This window comes from Lissotriton vulgaris, chromosome 2_1 (genome assembly GCF_964263255.1).
Source record: "Lissotriton vulgaris chromosome 2_1, aLisVul1.2, whole genome shotgun sequence".
Lineage (NCBI taxonomy): Eukaryota > Metazoa > Chordata > Amphibia > Caudata > Salamandridae > Lissotriton > Lissotriton vulgaris.
The window spans coordinates 1514857892-1514873920 of record NC_141687.1 but is presented as its reverse complement, the minus strand read 5'-3'; the positions used below and the strand labels follow the sequence as shown (position 1 = coordinate 1514873920).

Below are 16029 nucleotides of genomic sequence, written 5' to 3'. Positions count from 1 at the left end.
GTGAGAGTGAGTGAGAGTGAGTGAGAGTGAGGGTGAGTGAGGGTGAGTGAGGGGTTGAGGGGTTGAGGGTGAGGGGTTGAGGGTGAGGGGTTGAGGGTGAGGGGTTGAGGGTGAGGGGTTGAGGGTGAGGGGTTGAGGGTGAGGGTGAGGGGTTGAGGGTGAGGGGTTGAGGGTGAGGGGTTGAGGGTGAGTGAGGGTGAGTGAGTGAGGGTGAGGGGTTGAGGGTGAGTGAGTGAGGGTGAGGGGTTGAGGGTGAGTGAGGGTGAGGGGTTGAGGGTGAGGGGTTGAGGGTGAGGGGGTGAGGGGTTGAGGGTGAGGGGTTGAGGGTGAGGGCGAGTGAGGGTGAGGGGGTGAGGGGTTGAGGGGGTGAGGGTGAGGGGTTGAGGGTGAGTGAGTGAGGGTGAGTGAGGGCGAGGGGTTGAGGGGGAGGGGTTGAGGGGGAGGGGTTGAGGGGGAGTGAGGGTGAGGGGTTGAGGGTGAGTGAGGGTGAGGGGTTGAGGGTGAGTGAGGGTGAGGGTGAGTGGGGGGTTGAGGGTGAGTGAGGGTGAGGGTGAGTGAGGTTGAGGGTGAGTGAGGGTGAGGGTGAGTGAGGGTGAGGGTGAGTGAGGGTGAGTGAGGGTGAGGGTGAGGGGTTGAGGGTGAGTGAGGGTGAGGGTGAGGGGTTGAGGGTGAGTGAGGGTGAGGGGTTGAGGGTGAGTGAGGGAATTTCACGGTATATTAATCTAATTATTATACCAACCAAACTTCACAAGCACCACACTACCCAAAACACACCTTCTCAAAACAATCTTTCAAGCAATGACCTCAAGCGATGCCTCGAACTGGAAAAAAATTACGTTTTCCTTACTCTAAATATGGCCGACCTGAATGTAATATGCTAGAATTGAAATTGCCCAATTAAAAATGTCCGCCGGCGTCTTAGACTCTGCTACGGCAAGCCAAAGCTGCCAAAATATAAATGCACTTAGCCGCCTGCCAGTTTGACAAAGTTCACTGAGGTAAAGTTATGAGCGCAAATTAGACAAAAAGACATTTTTTTTTCTTAATTTGCCCTAAGTAGGAGCTGAATGGAAAGCCGCCCCCTTGTAACGCAGTAACTTTGCATGGACAGCTCGCATGGTCAGTCATGCGTTATCGACAAGCAAGCAGTCTGCAAACGCTGGTATCTTCTACGCGGGCTCTTTCAGTAGATGCTCGTGCTGCCTGCCATTAACTCTGCTGCTCCACTCTGCTTTTTTAAAATAACATTCAATCATGTATACCGCCAGCACAAAATCTAAAATTATGGAATACACAATATTTTGTTTAAAACTATATACAGGGGTGGGGTGGGGGGAAGAGAAGATGGCAGTGAAGGCGGGAGGCTGTCAGAGGGAGCCTGGCTGACGAGCTGGGAGAGAGGGTGAGAGAGACGGCAGGATGAGAGAGAGGGTGAGAGAGACGGGAAGATGGTAGGGGGGTGAGGGAGACGGCAGGGTGGGAGAAAGGGTGAGAGAGAGATACCAGGATGGGAGAGAGAGATGGGAGAGAGGGTGAGTACAAGACGGAGGGAAGAGAGGGGAGGGGGGAGGAGAAATGCGACACGGCGGGAAGGGGAGGGGGCGGAGCGGGTAAAATAAACAAGACGGAGGGAAGAGAGGGGAGGGGGGAGGAGAAATGCGACACGGCGGGAAGGGGAGGGGGCGGAGCGGGTAAACAAAGACGGACGTGCACGCGCTTTTAAGCTCAATGCGCATGCGCATTGAGCTTAAAAGTCACGGGCACTGCAAGGAATCGCCACGATTCCTTGCAGTGTGGATAAAGAGTGGATAAGTCCCAATACTCTCGCCTTGCTCGATGCGCATGCGCATCGACAGGCGAGACCTAAAAAGACAGTCAAAAAGTAATTAGAGGTACTGCTCTCTCCGGATCTGCGCTGGCTGGCGCAGAAACAAAAAGAACTGACATCAGTGCACAGGGGTGGCGTCTAAGTAGATTCTGCAACGTTTTTCTGGCAATCACAACGCCAACGATGAACGCCAAGTCGACAGACGCCACCTACCGATGCGCAGGAGTACTGCTGAAGAAAAATTCACCAGATCCAGTCTGACGCCTGCTATGTTAGGATATGCTATGTTTGTTGTGTTTTTTAATGCTATGCTTTGTTTTGCTATGCTATGTTTTGTTATGCTATGCTATGTTTTGATATGCTATGCTATGCTATGTTTTGCTATGCTATTATATGTTTTGTTTTGCTATGCTATTATATGTTTTGTTTTGCTATGCTATGTTTTGTTGTGTTTTGTTAAGCTATGCTACGTTTTGTTGTGTTTTGCTATGTTTTGTTATGCTATGTGTTGTTGTGTTGTGTTATGCTATGCTATGTTTTGTTTTGCTATCCTATGCTTTGTTTTGTTATGCTATGTTTTGTTGTGTTTTGTTATGCTATGCTATGTTTTGCTATGCTATGCTTTGTTATGGTATGCTATGTTTTGTTGTGTTTTATTATGCTATGCTATGTTTTGCTATGCTATGTTTTGTTATGCTATGTTTTGTTACACTAGGCTATGCTTTGTTATGCTATGTTTTGTTATGGTATGCTATGCTAAGCTTTGTTTTGTTATGCTATGCTGTGTTGTGTTTTGTTATGCTATGCTATGTTTTGTTGTGTTTTGTTATGCTATGTTTTGCTATGCTTTACTGGGTGAGGGTGAGGGGGTGAGTGTGAGGGGGTGTGAGGATGAAGGGGTGAGGGTGAGGGTGTGTGAGGGTAAGGGGGTGTGAGGGTGTGGTGGTGTGAGGGTGTGGTGGTGTGAGAGTGAGGGTGTGCGAGGCTGAGGGTGTGGGGGTTGTGAGGGTGAGGGTGTGTGAGGGGGTCAGGGGCATGAGGGTGAAGGTGTGTCGGGGTGAGGGTGAGGGTGAGGGTGTGTGAGGGTGAGAAGGGGTGAGGGGGAGTGAAGGTGTGTGAGTAGAGGGTGTGTAAGGGTGGGTGTGGGAGGGTGGGTGTGGGTGAGGGTGAGGGTGTGAGGGTGAATGAGGGTGAGAGGGGGTGAGGGTGAGAGGGGGTGAGGGTGAGTGAGGGTGAGGGGGTGAGGGTGTGTGATGGTGAGGGTGAGGGGTTGTGAGGGTGAGGGGATGTGAGGGTGAGGGAGTGTGAGGGTAGGGGGGTGAGGGTGTGTGAGGGTGTGTGAGGGTGAGGGCATCTGAGGGTGTGTGAGGGTGTGGTGGTGTGAGAGTGAGGGTGTGCGAGGCTGAGGGTGTGGGGTTGTGAGGGTGTGTGAGGGGGTCAGGGGCATGAGGGTGAAGGTGTGTCAGGGTGAGGGTGAGGGTGTGTGGGGGAGTGAAGGTGTGTGAGTAGAGGGTGTGTAAGTGTGGGTGTGGGAGGGTGGGTGTGGGTGAGGGTGTGAGGGTGAATGAGGGTGAGAGGGGGTGAGGGTGAGAGGGGGTGAGGGTGAGTGAGGGTGAGGGGGTGAGGGTGTGTGATGGTGAGGGTGAGGGGATGTGAGGGTGAGGGGATGTGAGGGTGAGGGTGAGGGGACGTGAAGGTGAGGGGATGTGAGGGTGAGGGGATGTGAGGGTGAGGGAGTGTGAGGGTGGGGGGGTGAGGGTGTGTGAGGGTGTGTGAGGGTGAGGGCATCTGTGGGTGTGTGAGGGTGTGAGGGTGAGTGAGGGTGAGAGGGTTGTGAGGGTGAGGGGGTGAGGTTGTGAGGGTGAGTGAGGGTGAGAGGGGGGTGAGGGTGGGTGGGGGTGAGTCTGGGAGGGTGAGGGTGTGTGAGGGTGTGTGGGAGGGTGAGGGGATGTGAGGGTGAGGTGATGTGAGGGTGAAGTGATGTGAGGGTGAAGTGATGTGAGGGTAAGGGGGTGTGAGGGTGAGGGTGTGTGAGGGTGGGGGTGTGTGAGGGTGAGGGTGGGTGAGGGTGTGTGAGGAAGTGTGAGGGTGAGAGGGTTGTGAGGGTGAGTGAGGGTGTATGAGGGGGTGAGGTGTTGTGAGGGTGAGGGGGTGTGAGGGAGGGGGTGTGAGTGTGAGGGAGGGAGTGTGAGGTTGTGAGGGTTTGTAAGGGTAAGAGGGTGTGTGAGGGTGAGGGTCCGAAGTAAATGGTGACAGTACAGACATTATAAGAGTGAGAGAAACACAAATGTTAAAATAATAGTGCTTGAAGGGGTTGGTGAGGGTGTGTGAGGGTGGGTGAGGGTGAGAGAGTGAGGGGGGTGAGGGGGTGCGAGGTTGAGGGTGTGTGAGGGTGAGGGGGTGTGAGGGTGTGTGAAGGTGAGACGGTTGTGAGGGTGAGGGGGTGTGAGGGTGAGGGTGAGTGAGGGGGTGTCTTGGCTGCTCCCCCTTTTGATGTTCTTGACCTCCATATCCTTTAAATCATGCCTGTGCTCCATGACCACCCATCCCTCCTCTTTGTGGTGTGGCTGTTCGGAAAGACTGATCCAAATGCCACATTGTGCGATGCCTACTGTCTCTGCCTGAATTGGTGTCACCTTGCCATATCTGCTCACCTTGGGGCCATATCCTCAGTACCAAGCTTAACTCTCAACGCCTCACTATACCTTGTCGGCTCTCTTTTTTTCTCCCATTGCGACCTTCCCGTTTTACACGCCGGCTCCCCTAATCCAGTCGCACGCTACCGGCTCCATGTGTTTGCTGTCTAATGTAATCTGTTGCGCATGTAAAGCGGTCCAATGCTTTCGGGCCGACTCCACGATATATAAAACCGAAAACAGGACGCATATGTTTTGTTGGGTTTGGTATGCTATGCTATGTTTTGCTATGCTATTATATGTTTTGTTTTGCTATGCTATTATATGTTTTGTTTTGCTATGCTATGTTTTGTTGTGTTTTGTTAAGCTATGCTACGTTTTGTTGTGTTTTGCTATGTTTTGTTATGCTATGTGTTGTTGTGTTGTGTTATGCTATGCTATGTTTTGTTTTGCTATCCTATGCTTTGTTTTGTTATGCTATGTTTAGTTTTGCTATCCTATGCTTTGTTTTGTTATGCTATGTTTTGTTGTGTTTTGCTCTGCTATGCTATGTTTTGTTGTGTTTTGCTATGCTATGCTTTGTTATGGTATGCTATGTTTTATTATGCTATGCTATGTTTTGCTATGCTATGTTTTGTTATGCTATGTTTTGTTATACTAGGCTATGCTTTGTTATGCTATGTTTTGTTATGGTATGCTATGCTAAGCTTTGTTTTGTTATGCTATGCTGTGTTGTGTTTTGTTATGCTATGCTATGTTTTGTTGTGTTTTGTTATGCTATGCTTTACTGGGTGAGGGTGTGTGAGGGTGAGGGGGTGTGGGTGTGAGGGGGTGTGAGTGTGAGGGGGTGTGAGGGTGAGGGGGTGAGGGGGTGTGAGGGTGAGGGGGTGTGAGGGTGTGGGGGTGTGAGGGTGTGGTGTTGTGAGGGTGTGGTGGTGTGAGGCTGAGGGTGTGCGAGGGTGAGGGTGTGGGGTTGTGAGGGTGAGGGTGTGTGAGGGGGTCAGGGGGCATGAGGGTGAGGGTGTGTGAGGGTGAGGGTGTGTGAGGGTGAGGGTGTGTGAGGGTGAGAGGGGGTGAGGGGGAGTGAAGGTGTGTGAGTAGAGGGTGTGTGAGGTTGGTGAGGGTGTGGGAGGGTGGGTGTGGGTGAGGGTGAGGGTGTGAGGGTGAGTGAGGGTGAGCGGGAGTGAGGGTGAGTGAGGTTGAGGGGGGTGAGGGTGAGGGAGTGAGGGTGTGTGATAGTGAGGGTGAGGGGGTGAGGGGATGTGAGGGTGAGGGGATGTGAGGGTGAGGGAGTGTGAGGGTGGGGGGGTGAGGGGGGTGAGGGCATCTGAGGGTGTGTGAGGGTGAGTGAGGGTATGAGGGTGAATGAGGGTTAGAGGGTTGTGAGGGTGAGGGGGTGAGGTTGTGAGGGTGAGTGAGGGTGAGAGGGGGGTGAGGGTGAGTGAGGGTGGGTGAGGATGAGTCTGGGAGGGTGAGGATGGGTGAGGGTGTGTGGGAGGGTGAGGGGATGTGAGGGTGAGGGGATGTGAGGGTGAAGTGATGTGAGGGTAAGGGGGTGTGAGGGTGAGGGTGTGTGAGGGTGGGGGGGGGTGAGGGTGGGTGAGGGGGAGGGTGTGTGAGGAAGTGTGAGGGTGAGAGGGTTGTGAGGGTGAGTGAGGGTGTGTGAGGGGGTGAGGTGTTGTGAGGGTGAGGGGGTGTGAGGGAGGGGGTGTGAGTGTGAGTGAGGGAGTGTGAGGTTGTGAGGGTTTGTAAGGGTGAGAGGGTGGGAGGGTGAGGGTCCGAAGTAAATGGTGGCAGTACAGACATTAGAAGAGTGAGAGAAACACAAATGTTAAAATAACAGTGCTCGAAGGGGTTGGTGAGGGTGGGTGAGGGTGAGAGGGTGAGGGGGGGTGAGGGGGTGTGAGCTTGAGGGTGTGTGAGGGTGAGGGGGTGTGAGGGTGAGTGAGGGTGTGTGAAGGTGAGAAGGTTGTGAGGGTGAGGGGGTGTGAGGGTGAGTGAGGGGGTGTCTTGGCTGCTCCCCCTTTTGATGTTCTTGACCTCCATATCCTTTAAATCATGCCTGTGCTCCATGACCACCCATCCCTCCTCTTTGTGGTGTGCCTGTTCGGAAAGACTGATCCAAATGCCACATTGTGCGATGCCTACTGTCTCTGCCTGAATTGGTGTCACCTTGCCATATCTGCTCACCTTGGGGCCATATCCTCAGTACCAAGCTTAACTCTCAACGCCTCACTATACCTTGTCGGCTCTCTTTTTTTTCTCCCATTGCGACCTTCCCGCTTTACACGCCGGCTCCCCTAATCCAGTCGCACGCTACCGGCTCCATGTGTTTGCTGTCTAATGTAATCTGTTGCGCATGTAAAGCGGTCCAATGCTTTTGGGCCGACTCCCCGATATATAAAACCGAAAACAGGACGCAAGGTGTGGAGTACAAAAACAGCAGAAAGAAAGGGTCACTCATTTAAATAAAAACAAATCGTACTAAGTGGTGCTGTTATTCAGTACGACTCCCTGCGTTGCAGCCTACCCCGGACTCTCATCACTAGTTATCTTGTGTATCCGTCCCAGTCAAGATGCCAGTGCTATCGCTCCATGTCATTGCCCTCGTTTTCAAAACGACCCTTCACCAAGGCTCTCAGAACCGAACGTAAGGCACAAGTGGCACTTGATGTAATTTCTTTCTTCATTGAACCAAATCATAACCAGCGCTCTCATACCGGTGCTCCGAGCCTGATTCCGCGTAGGCTATGCTGAAAAAAACACAAAATAGATAAAATATAATAATTAACTAACAGTGTAACATAACAGTCCGTAACTAGCCAATAGAGGCTCCCATGTGCTGCTTCACGCACGTGTTTTGAGACAGGGGGTGGGCGAGGTAAAGTGCTGAATCCTCGAGTATGTATCGAGTGTACGGCGCTGCGAACATACGATCTGAAGAGAGGCAGCCAGAGATGAAAGTCAGCCAGGGTCTTGTAGCCAGGCCTGCTGCTTGTCTTCCATGCTCTAAATGCTTCTCAGAGCTTTCTCTCATTCTCGCTTTCTTGAGCACCCTGTCCAAACATGGGCAAATCACTTTCCACCCAGGCTGAAGGTTATCTTAAAAGGTCCTGTCAAGCTTCACTTTGACTCAGATCAAAGTGCTCCGAAGCTGTAAAACAATCCAGCAACCTCTGGACTCAAAACACGTCTCAAGTGAAGGAGCACAGGGTGAATAGAGGATTTACTTGAAACAGTCATGGGTAATAATTCTATCTTTGAATGAAAACTAACGCTTCTCAGGTTTGTTGGGAAGACAGTTTAGACTTTTGAATCTCAAGTAATACTGTGCCTGTACTCTCAACAATGCTTGCATTTTATGGCAAACTGAAGCAGTATAGATTTGGTTGTAAGTTACTTCCCTCACATGTGCTAATCGCATACCCAATAGTTTAACTAGCCATAACAAACGAGCAAGGCATGCCGGGAATGACGTAGGCAACAAACCCAGAGTGACAATTGGATGAGAGCCTAATACGTCAGACCGACGCTCTGCTTTGAGACGTGCCGCCCGCCATCCACCCGCAGCTATGCACAGCCCCCCGCCATCTCTAACAATGATGGAAGCCCTGCGTGTGCCCGGTGAGTGGGGTTGGGAGGGTGTGTGTGTGTGTGTGCGCGTTTGTGTGTGTATGTAAGCCCCGCGTGTGTGGGGAGGGGAGGAAGGGGATGCGTGAGTGCGCGTGGGAATGTGTGTGCGCATGCGTCAGTGTGGCTGTGTTTGCGCATGGGAATGAGGCACGAGAGGGGCACGGCGTTGTGCGCGCCCACGAGGTGAAATCTGCGCTCGTGCACCTCTCGTGTCCACATTCCCAAATACGGGTAACAATAGTTGTCTTGCTGACAGCAATCAATGTTTTCGCATTGAATGCAGGTCAGCTCGACCTAAAAAGGGTAAAACAGTCTTAAGAGGGCACTGGAGAAGTTGGCTTGCTAATGTCATGCTAATGTACATTAAACTGCAGCTAACTGTTCTACAGAATATTTGGGTCGTACGTTGTCAGACCACAATCTCTTCATGGTACGGTACACTGGGGCAGGTGGCGGATTCCGATCCCCACATGGCAGTCAGATACCCAAGCATTTCTGCATAATGTGTTCTGTGAGACCATGAGCACAAATGTTCTCCAGTACTAAGAGTCCAAGAAGGGAACAGCGACTGACACAGCGGTGGAGTTTGATGCCTTCAAGGTGGTGATGTGGGGGTCTCTGTATCAAGAAAGAATACGACATGAAGCTGGCTTTACCAAGGGCATTAACAAAGAAGCTCTCGCTGGGACACCCTCTTGAGGAGACACGCCGGATAGCTATAGCCGTGCATAATAGTGGTGTCACCTGTGTGGTTTGAGAGAGGTTACATCAGAACACTACTTAGATAGACGGTGGACCTCCTCCCACTTAGTTGGGCCATTGTTTGAGCTTGACCAGTCACTGAACTTCGGTGGCCAGTATATTACATTATATACTATTTACATAATTTTATGTGTGAAGTGCCTAACTTAATGGTCCTGAAGAATACCTCTGAACCCCGAGTGGGGTCATAGAAGGGCAGAAACATGTTGACCTTCTGTAGGGGTATATTTGTGGTTAACCCCTAGTCCTCTTTCCTTTTAGCCTTGTCCCTAGGGATGGCTGAATAAATAGTTATTGTCCCCCGTAGATCATTTTATTTCACTTTCCTTTGTCTAATTGCACTCTGCCTACCACTACCCCAGTTTCATCCCTCGGAAACACCTCAGCTCCACTTCAAACCCAGGAGAGTTGTAGCCCACACCAATAACCTTGCGGCCTTGATGTGAGGACAGAACCCAATGAAGAAGCAGGTCATCCTAGGGTGAGTGAGAATTCTTGTCCTAAAAGAGGCTCTTCCTTCCTCCATATACTAGTGTGTGGTGAAGCATATTTTCTGTGAGTTTATCTAATAATTATTCACAAAGAAGCTACCATACATGCGGCAGAGATTCTGGCAGGAGAGCAACAGGTTGGATATACAAACTTACTCCTCTCGGGCATTAGTAGTCAGACACTGAAAGCTAGACTATGCTTAATATGTAGCCAGACAGCATGCAGAGGTCGACAAAGCGGGTGGATACTGGTGTGTCTGTTGCAACCAGAAGCAGCCGCACCTCAACTAACAGCAACTAGGTCTCCAAGGAGCGATATACTCACTGTGCAACCGGACATCAATGCACATTTTTTGATTGGTATAGCTCCCTTTATCGGGAGGACGATAGGGCTGGGGAGCTCAACTGCCGGCTTACCTTGATAGTTTACCGATCTCCAGCCTAAAGCCCCTACAATGCCACACCCTGGAAGAGCCTTTAACAATTGCATAGGTTAGCCTGGCATTTGACTAGATGGTGCAAAATAGAACCCAGAGGACTGATGGGCACCCTGTTGAATTTAATTCTTCATATAGGTCAACACTTGCCACGAAGCTGCTTCAACAGTTCCAACCTGCCAAAGACAGGGGCTCCAATCCTGCGTCCATGAGAGGCATTGATTCTGGTCTTTCTCAAGCCGGATAGAGACCCATTAGAGGTATATTCCTACCCACCGCTTTCCGTACTCAACACGCACTGTAAGATCCTTAGGAATGTAATTCGAATCAGCTATTGCTGTTGCATTGCTCCAGCATGACCAGAATAGCTTTATCCACGGAAGAAACACATTCCTCAACCTCTGATGCTTGATCCGGATTGTGGAAGAACATACATCTGAGTCAATTCTATGTGTGGCGTTATCCCTGGACATTGAAAAGCCTTTTACACCCTGTGCTGTCCTTATCTGCGGGGAGTTCTTTTACGCATGGGCCCGGAGATTTTGAAGTAAGTTGATATGCTGTACCGAACCCATCTCTTCTCCAGCGTTATAACTGTTACTGGAACACGGTACAGGCAAGCATGCGGTAACGTTATTATACAATGGGTTGCTGGAACCACGTAACCGAAACCTTCATGGCTTGAGGAATGAGTGGGCTCAGTCTACTGGACACCCCCTTACAGACAGGGAATTGTCCTGTGTGTTGCAAGAGATCTGGGATGTCTCCAGGAATTTCGGACTGAAATACACCCTGTTCAACTATGTGGATTAGATATATCTTACCCCTGTACGACGACTCCTCCACATCTTCCCGGAATAACTCCAAAAAGCCCCAATGCCCCTGTTTAGAGACAGATTTTTACCACATGGTCTGGTTGTGCCTGGAGTTTGAGCGTTACTGGAGGGAAGCACCCAGACACTGTCTGACATCACATGCCGATCCTTACAGTTAGACCCTTCTACACTGCCTCCTGGGTTTGATGGCTCGTACCTGCAAGAATACATATGTTAATAGGTTCACTGATTGGCATTCATCCTCCTGAAAGCACTGCAAAGCAATGGTGTGGAAGTCTGCGGTGGCACCTTCACTATCACTCTGGCTGAAAGATCTTCCTAAATGGTCCTCCGCTGAGACGACCGCGTGGCACTCACTCCCACTGCAGCATGAAGCGGTGCCTCTGTTGGGTGCGTGGGATGCATACCTTGGCAGTCTGTTTGCAAGGATAGACGAGCGATCTCCCCAAAACCAGATATCCACAACTGATGCTTCTTGATATGCTGCAGGACAATCGTTGGAGGCCTTCTTCCGACGATTAACAATTCCATCATATATTAATGTAGTTGGGTCCTTGCCCCTGCTTCCCCCTCCCACATACACCAACTGATGGAAAACTTGGGCTTTCCCCTCCAAGTACCCCTTCCAGGGCTTGATGTCGGGACTCCTCCCCCCAACTAAGTAGTTGGGACGCACACAGAGATAAGACACTCCTCGGAGTGACGACAATGGTCGATCTACACTCCACAGACAATACAGGTTTCACCGAACTTTTGGAATTGGTGCTCTGCTTTTCCTTTTACTGTCACTCTCATGACTACTTATAGTGGACATGCACATATACAATGCACGGACGCCCCACATGGTGTTCGTCCAGTCACAGTCTGGTGCCGGCCCCGGGTCAGCCCAAATGGACGCCTGTATAAACATGGGTAGGGTCTCATACTATAGACTTTATGCATTTTCTGATGGATACTTTCCTTCCATGAGCACAATTTATTTACCACAACCTTGTCACCTTTTCTATGTTCTCACATATAGGACCTTCCCTCTAACTTGTAGCATGTTTTACCTTCCCACACTTCCTTTTTATATAGGCAGTAGTCTGACGTGCAAAGTCCTTAAGAGACCCACTACCAATTTTACGTCTCATCTGTGGCAGCGCACATGCGCTGTTTCTTCAATATCTATTGTATCGGAAATAAAGCTAGAAATCATGGTGGCGTCTTCATCACTCTGCTGTTGTCTTCAATGGTCAGTGGGATGGTTTCATTTTGCTAGCTAGCTGAAAGAATTTGGGAGACAGGCATGCACACACGCACACACACACACACACACACACACACACTTACAAACACAGACACATGAACACACCGTAAACCCGGCACTTCACATGAATCACTCCACACAATGCCACTTTATTCCACTCTACGCCACTCCACTTTACAACACCACTCCACACCACTTTACTCCACTCTACAACACTCCACTCCACTTTACGCCACACTACTCTACAACACTTTATGCTGCTCCACTGTACAGCACTCTATGATAGTCCACTCAACAACACCCCACTCAGTGCCACTTCATGGCACTCCACTACACTCTACTTCAATCCACTCCACCACATCCACTCCACTCTATGTCACTCCACTCCACTAAGTTTTAGTCCTGCAGAACATCAGCCTGCTGGGGTAAACATGGCTAAAACAAATTGCCAAAGCCAATAGCTCCCACATAGGCGAGACCTATTGGCTTTGCCAATGATTATCTGTCATAGTGTCGAAAAGTCGAGAATTAACTGACAGAACTGAATTACTGATTACTAATTGGAAGGAGTCCTTCAGGTCCCACCCTTCTGGACACCTTGAATCAAAATTATAATCAGCCTTTAGGTCACACCTTATTACACTGCTGCATATACTCACCAGAATACGTTATTCACTCTTCAATGAGGTGTCTGCACAACCTTACACAACGGTGCATATATGATTATTGCAGATATGTTATTGTAAATACGCCTTGACATAATTTGCAAACCTGAAAACCTGTGAATATCTTATTGCGGTCCTTGTGAGAAAATGTGGGCATTAGACTTATACAGTTATTTCTATTTTGGTTCATCGATCTGAGGCTGACCACACTTGACGTATGTGACTCTTTGTCCATGCATCACTAAATGACTGATTTTAGACTCAAAGCAAATCTTTGGAAACCAATGATTTGCATCTACGCAGGGGGGCAGAAATGCATGTTAACTGGCACATGATTGTGACCTGCCCTACTGTAGCTACAAGAGTTCCTAAAAAAACGACAGCCCTGGGAAATGGGAGAAGCCTGTCACAATGAGTGGAAGAGGAGCAGTCTGAAGGCATGACGAGCTGTGTTTTGAGACATCTAACATTACCATGGTGCGACCGTAGACATTTCGGTATAATTGAGAGTATAGTGACAGTAATATCTAGGGTATGACAAAGCGATTCGGGTGTGAGGATCATGTACTAGAGAGGACGGGCACTCTGTCTAGCGTTTGTACAACGATTTATTGCTATTCAGATGTACTATTTAGCAAGGGTTAAAAGAGCAGTGGTGTACTGGGACCTTTACTGTAGGTTCTGAGAGTGAGCGTCCTCATTTGATCAAGTACACACGAAAACTTGGTGTGTGTGCGCGCTCGAGTTGCACTTTGGTGTGACTGAGTGCGAGTTGTATTTTCTGTTCTGGTAAAAAAACATGGTATATAGGTTGAGTGTGCATCTCTGGTATACATTGTACCCAGTGCAGATTTAATTAATTCGATTTACATTTGCTGATAAGGTATACAAGATAACCTGGTGCAGGGTAAGTGTGAGCTGAATTTATTAAACCAGAACACAAGATACCCTATGCGGTTTGAGTGTATTTTCACTTGCTGTTCTAGTAAACAGAACACAATTGTGCATGTTGAACTTGAACTTCTGGAACATCATATACACAGAATGGGCTGAATGTGAGCTGCATCTAATCTCCTGTTAAGCTAGATATCCTGGATTGGGTCAAGTCTCCCTTGTTTTCAATCTTCAAAGTATTTTATTATGCAGGTTATAATTTATATACAGTTCAGTTGTTTAGGCAGTGTGTGCAAAAAGTTTATTTGATTATTTCTTCACCTCAAAAGTTTATCGAAGCCTGCACTCCAAACTTGCAATGCTTCTACATCTCATTAACTTTGTTGGCCCGAGGCATAGCAATCATTTCTCAAGAAGAAAATTACCTTCAAGAAATGTATGAGTTTCTTCACAGCACCTCCTTTCACTGCTTCGTCGACCGCCAGGGGGCAATGTACTAGAAATCGGCTGAGCACACCAACAGTTTTCTTCAAGAAAAATAAAAGCAACAAAGCACAAGCTTCAACACGAGCAAGAAAATGTTCGTTCTTGTTGTCTATTTGATTTCACTCAGAACCCCTTGGTAAAAATGATCCCCGTAATTCACTGTTACCTATCTATAATTATATAAGCAATTCTACTTGCACATTAATAAAATACAGGAACCAAAGACCCCACTTGCATTAGGTCAACGAATAAATTATAACAATATTCACGAACACTAATACCCAAGACCGGACAGCAAGCAAACTAGGAGAAGCCTGAACAGGGTTCCTTATAAGGCAGTCTAGAGAGGAACACAGATTTGTTGTTTTTCATAAATAGGCAGTTGAAAGACAAAGATCATAATCAATGTTACTGCATCAACGTTTTGCCGAGACCCTTCCCCTTGTAAGCCAATTCTGGGTTGTACTTATTTAATTAAGAAGAGCAAGGGATTGCCTTTTCCCTAGGATTAAAAGTATCATATTTTTTACTTTGTATGGTGAGAAAAACTTGGCACTAAAACTATGTGAAATACGTGACTAAGAAAGGTTCCATTTGGTGACTTTTGAAAGGTAGATATCACACAAATGTTTTAGAAGGAATTCTGTTACTTAAAAGGATGCACAGAAAATTACAATCTCCTCGTGGGCCTTCAATTTGTGTAGGAGAGTACCAAAAAGAACAGTATATAGGATTTCAGAATGAAAATGTGAAATCTATATTGGTCTGAAAGCACACAGGACCTTAGACATAGCATGTACCATTGTTTTTACTTCAATCCATATCTGTATAATGTCAGTAAAAATGACCAAGTAGGATTTAATTGATACAGACTGATGACATCAGAGGTTGGGCAGGCAGAGGATCTTTGCCAATAACCGTAGTCCCTGCAAAAGTGGTTGTGAGTCAAAGGCACAAGCTCCTGGCATAATCCAAACTGGACAATACAACAACAATAGTCAGTAGGATTCTATGGGGAAAGCAAGAAAATGTGTGACTTAACAGCAGACCTCTACCGTAATACAGATCTATAGTTGTGACTATAGTAATAAACTGAAGAGCTCAAAAAAGCTTAGGGTGACACCTAAAATTCTTTAATGTTCTAATCCTTCCAAATCTTTTTTTTACTACACTGCTTTCCAATTAAGTTTCAGCTCGAAAACTCACAGACATACAAACATAAATAGATGGCACTGTACACAAAAACAACAGAGGCAATGCCCGGGATGGAGCGAATTAGGATCGACACACATGGGATAAGTGCCATTCAATGCCGTCATATCAAGTGATTGAGTAATAAAAAGATGGCTGTTAAACTGGAATTCTCTTTCACATGATTATCACTTTGAAGTACTACAAGTGTATCTTCACCATCATTTCAGAACAAGTGGCCCACTGAATGAATGACTGAAGCAAAAGGCCAAATAGAGGAAAAGCAATATCAAGCAGCTTAATCATTCAATCACAGTTGAGGTCATCTCACCAATGGACTGTCAGCATACACACACACAACTATGAATTTAGGATTGATCAGTTATCGTTTTACTTACTGTTAGGATGCTTCCATTCTTACTATTTAGCAGGGCAAGGCATCTGCTGGTAACATCCAAGGCACATCCCTAAAAAATAAACATCTGTATTGGTAGCAACTCAAATTCCCTTAAAGAAATGTTCTGAAACTAGATTTCATATTTAAATCTGTCACACTTATCACTGTGGTTTAATAAGCTTAGAATGACAAGCAGCACAACCGGCGAGTTGAACAACATGATCCCCTTGAGTAGCCTTTTTTTCACATATTTTACTTTATTCTTCTGCAGATTCCTGCTATCGAAGTACCCACCGGCATTAGAGTGGATCCAGAAAAGATTTCAGCATTTCACCCATACTTTGATAAACAATGCTAGCCATTGACCTGTTAGGTAATTGTTTGCGGATTTTACATTCAAAGTGGGGTGACGGTAGCTAAAGCTAATTTTCTAGCTCCACAAGCCCCATGACAAATAGGTGGGGCCAAATTTGAGAACAATTGCAATATTGCTTTATATGAGGAGAAGCAAGACTGTAATGAGG

The 16029-nt window shown here is 47.9% G+C and overlaps 1 protein-coding gene across 3 annotated transcripts in view; it reads right to left on the bottom strand.

Moving 5' to 3' along the window:
- TTC12 (tetratricopeptide repeat domain 12) overlaps positions 1-16029 on the bottom strand; it is a 377867-nt gene that overhangs the window by 54991 nt on the left and 306847 nt on the right. For all 3 annotated transcript variants that reach the window (XM_086957373.1, XM_086957375.1, XM_086957374.1), the window contains 2 exons: positions 15507-15575; positions 13857-13958 (listed from right to left, as the gene is read on the bottom strand). In XM_086957373.1, the coding sequence (XP_086813499.1) occupies positions 13857-13958; positions 15507-15575 (171 nt within the window). The remainder of the gene's footprint in view (positions 1-13856; positions 13959-15506; positions 15576-16029) is intronic.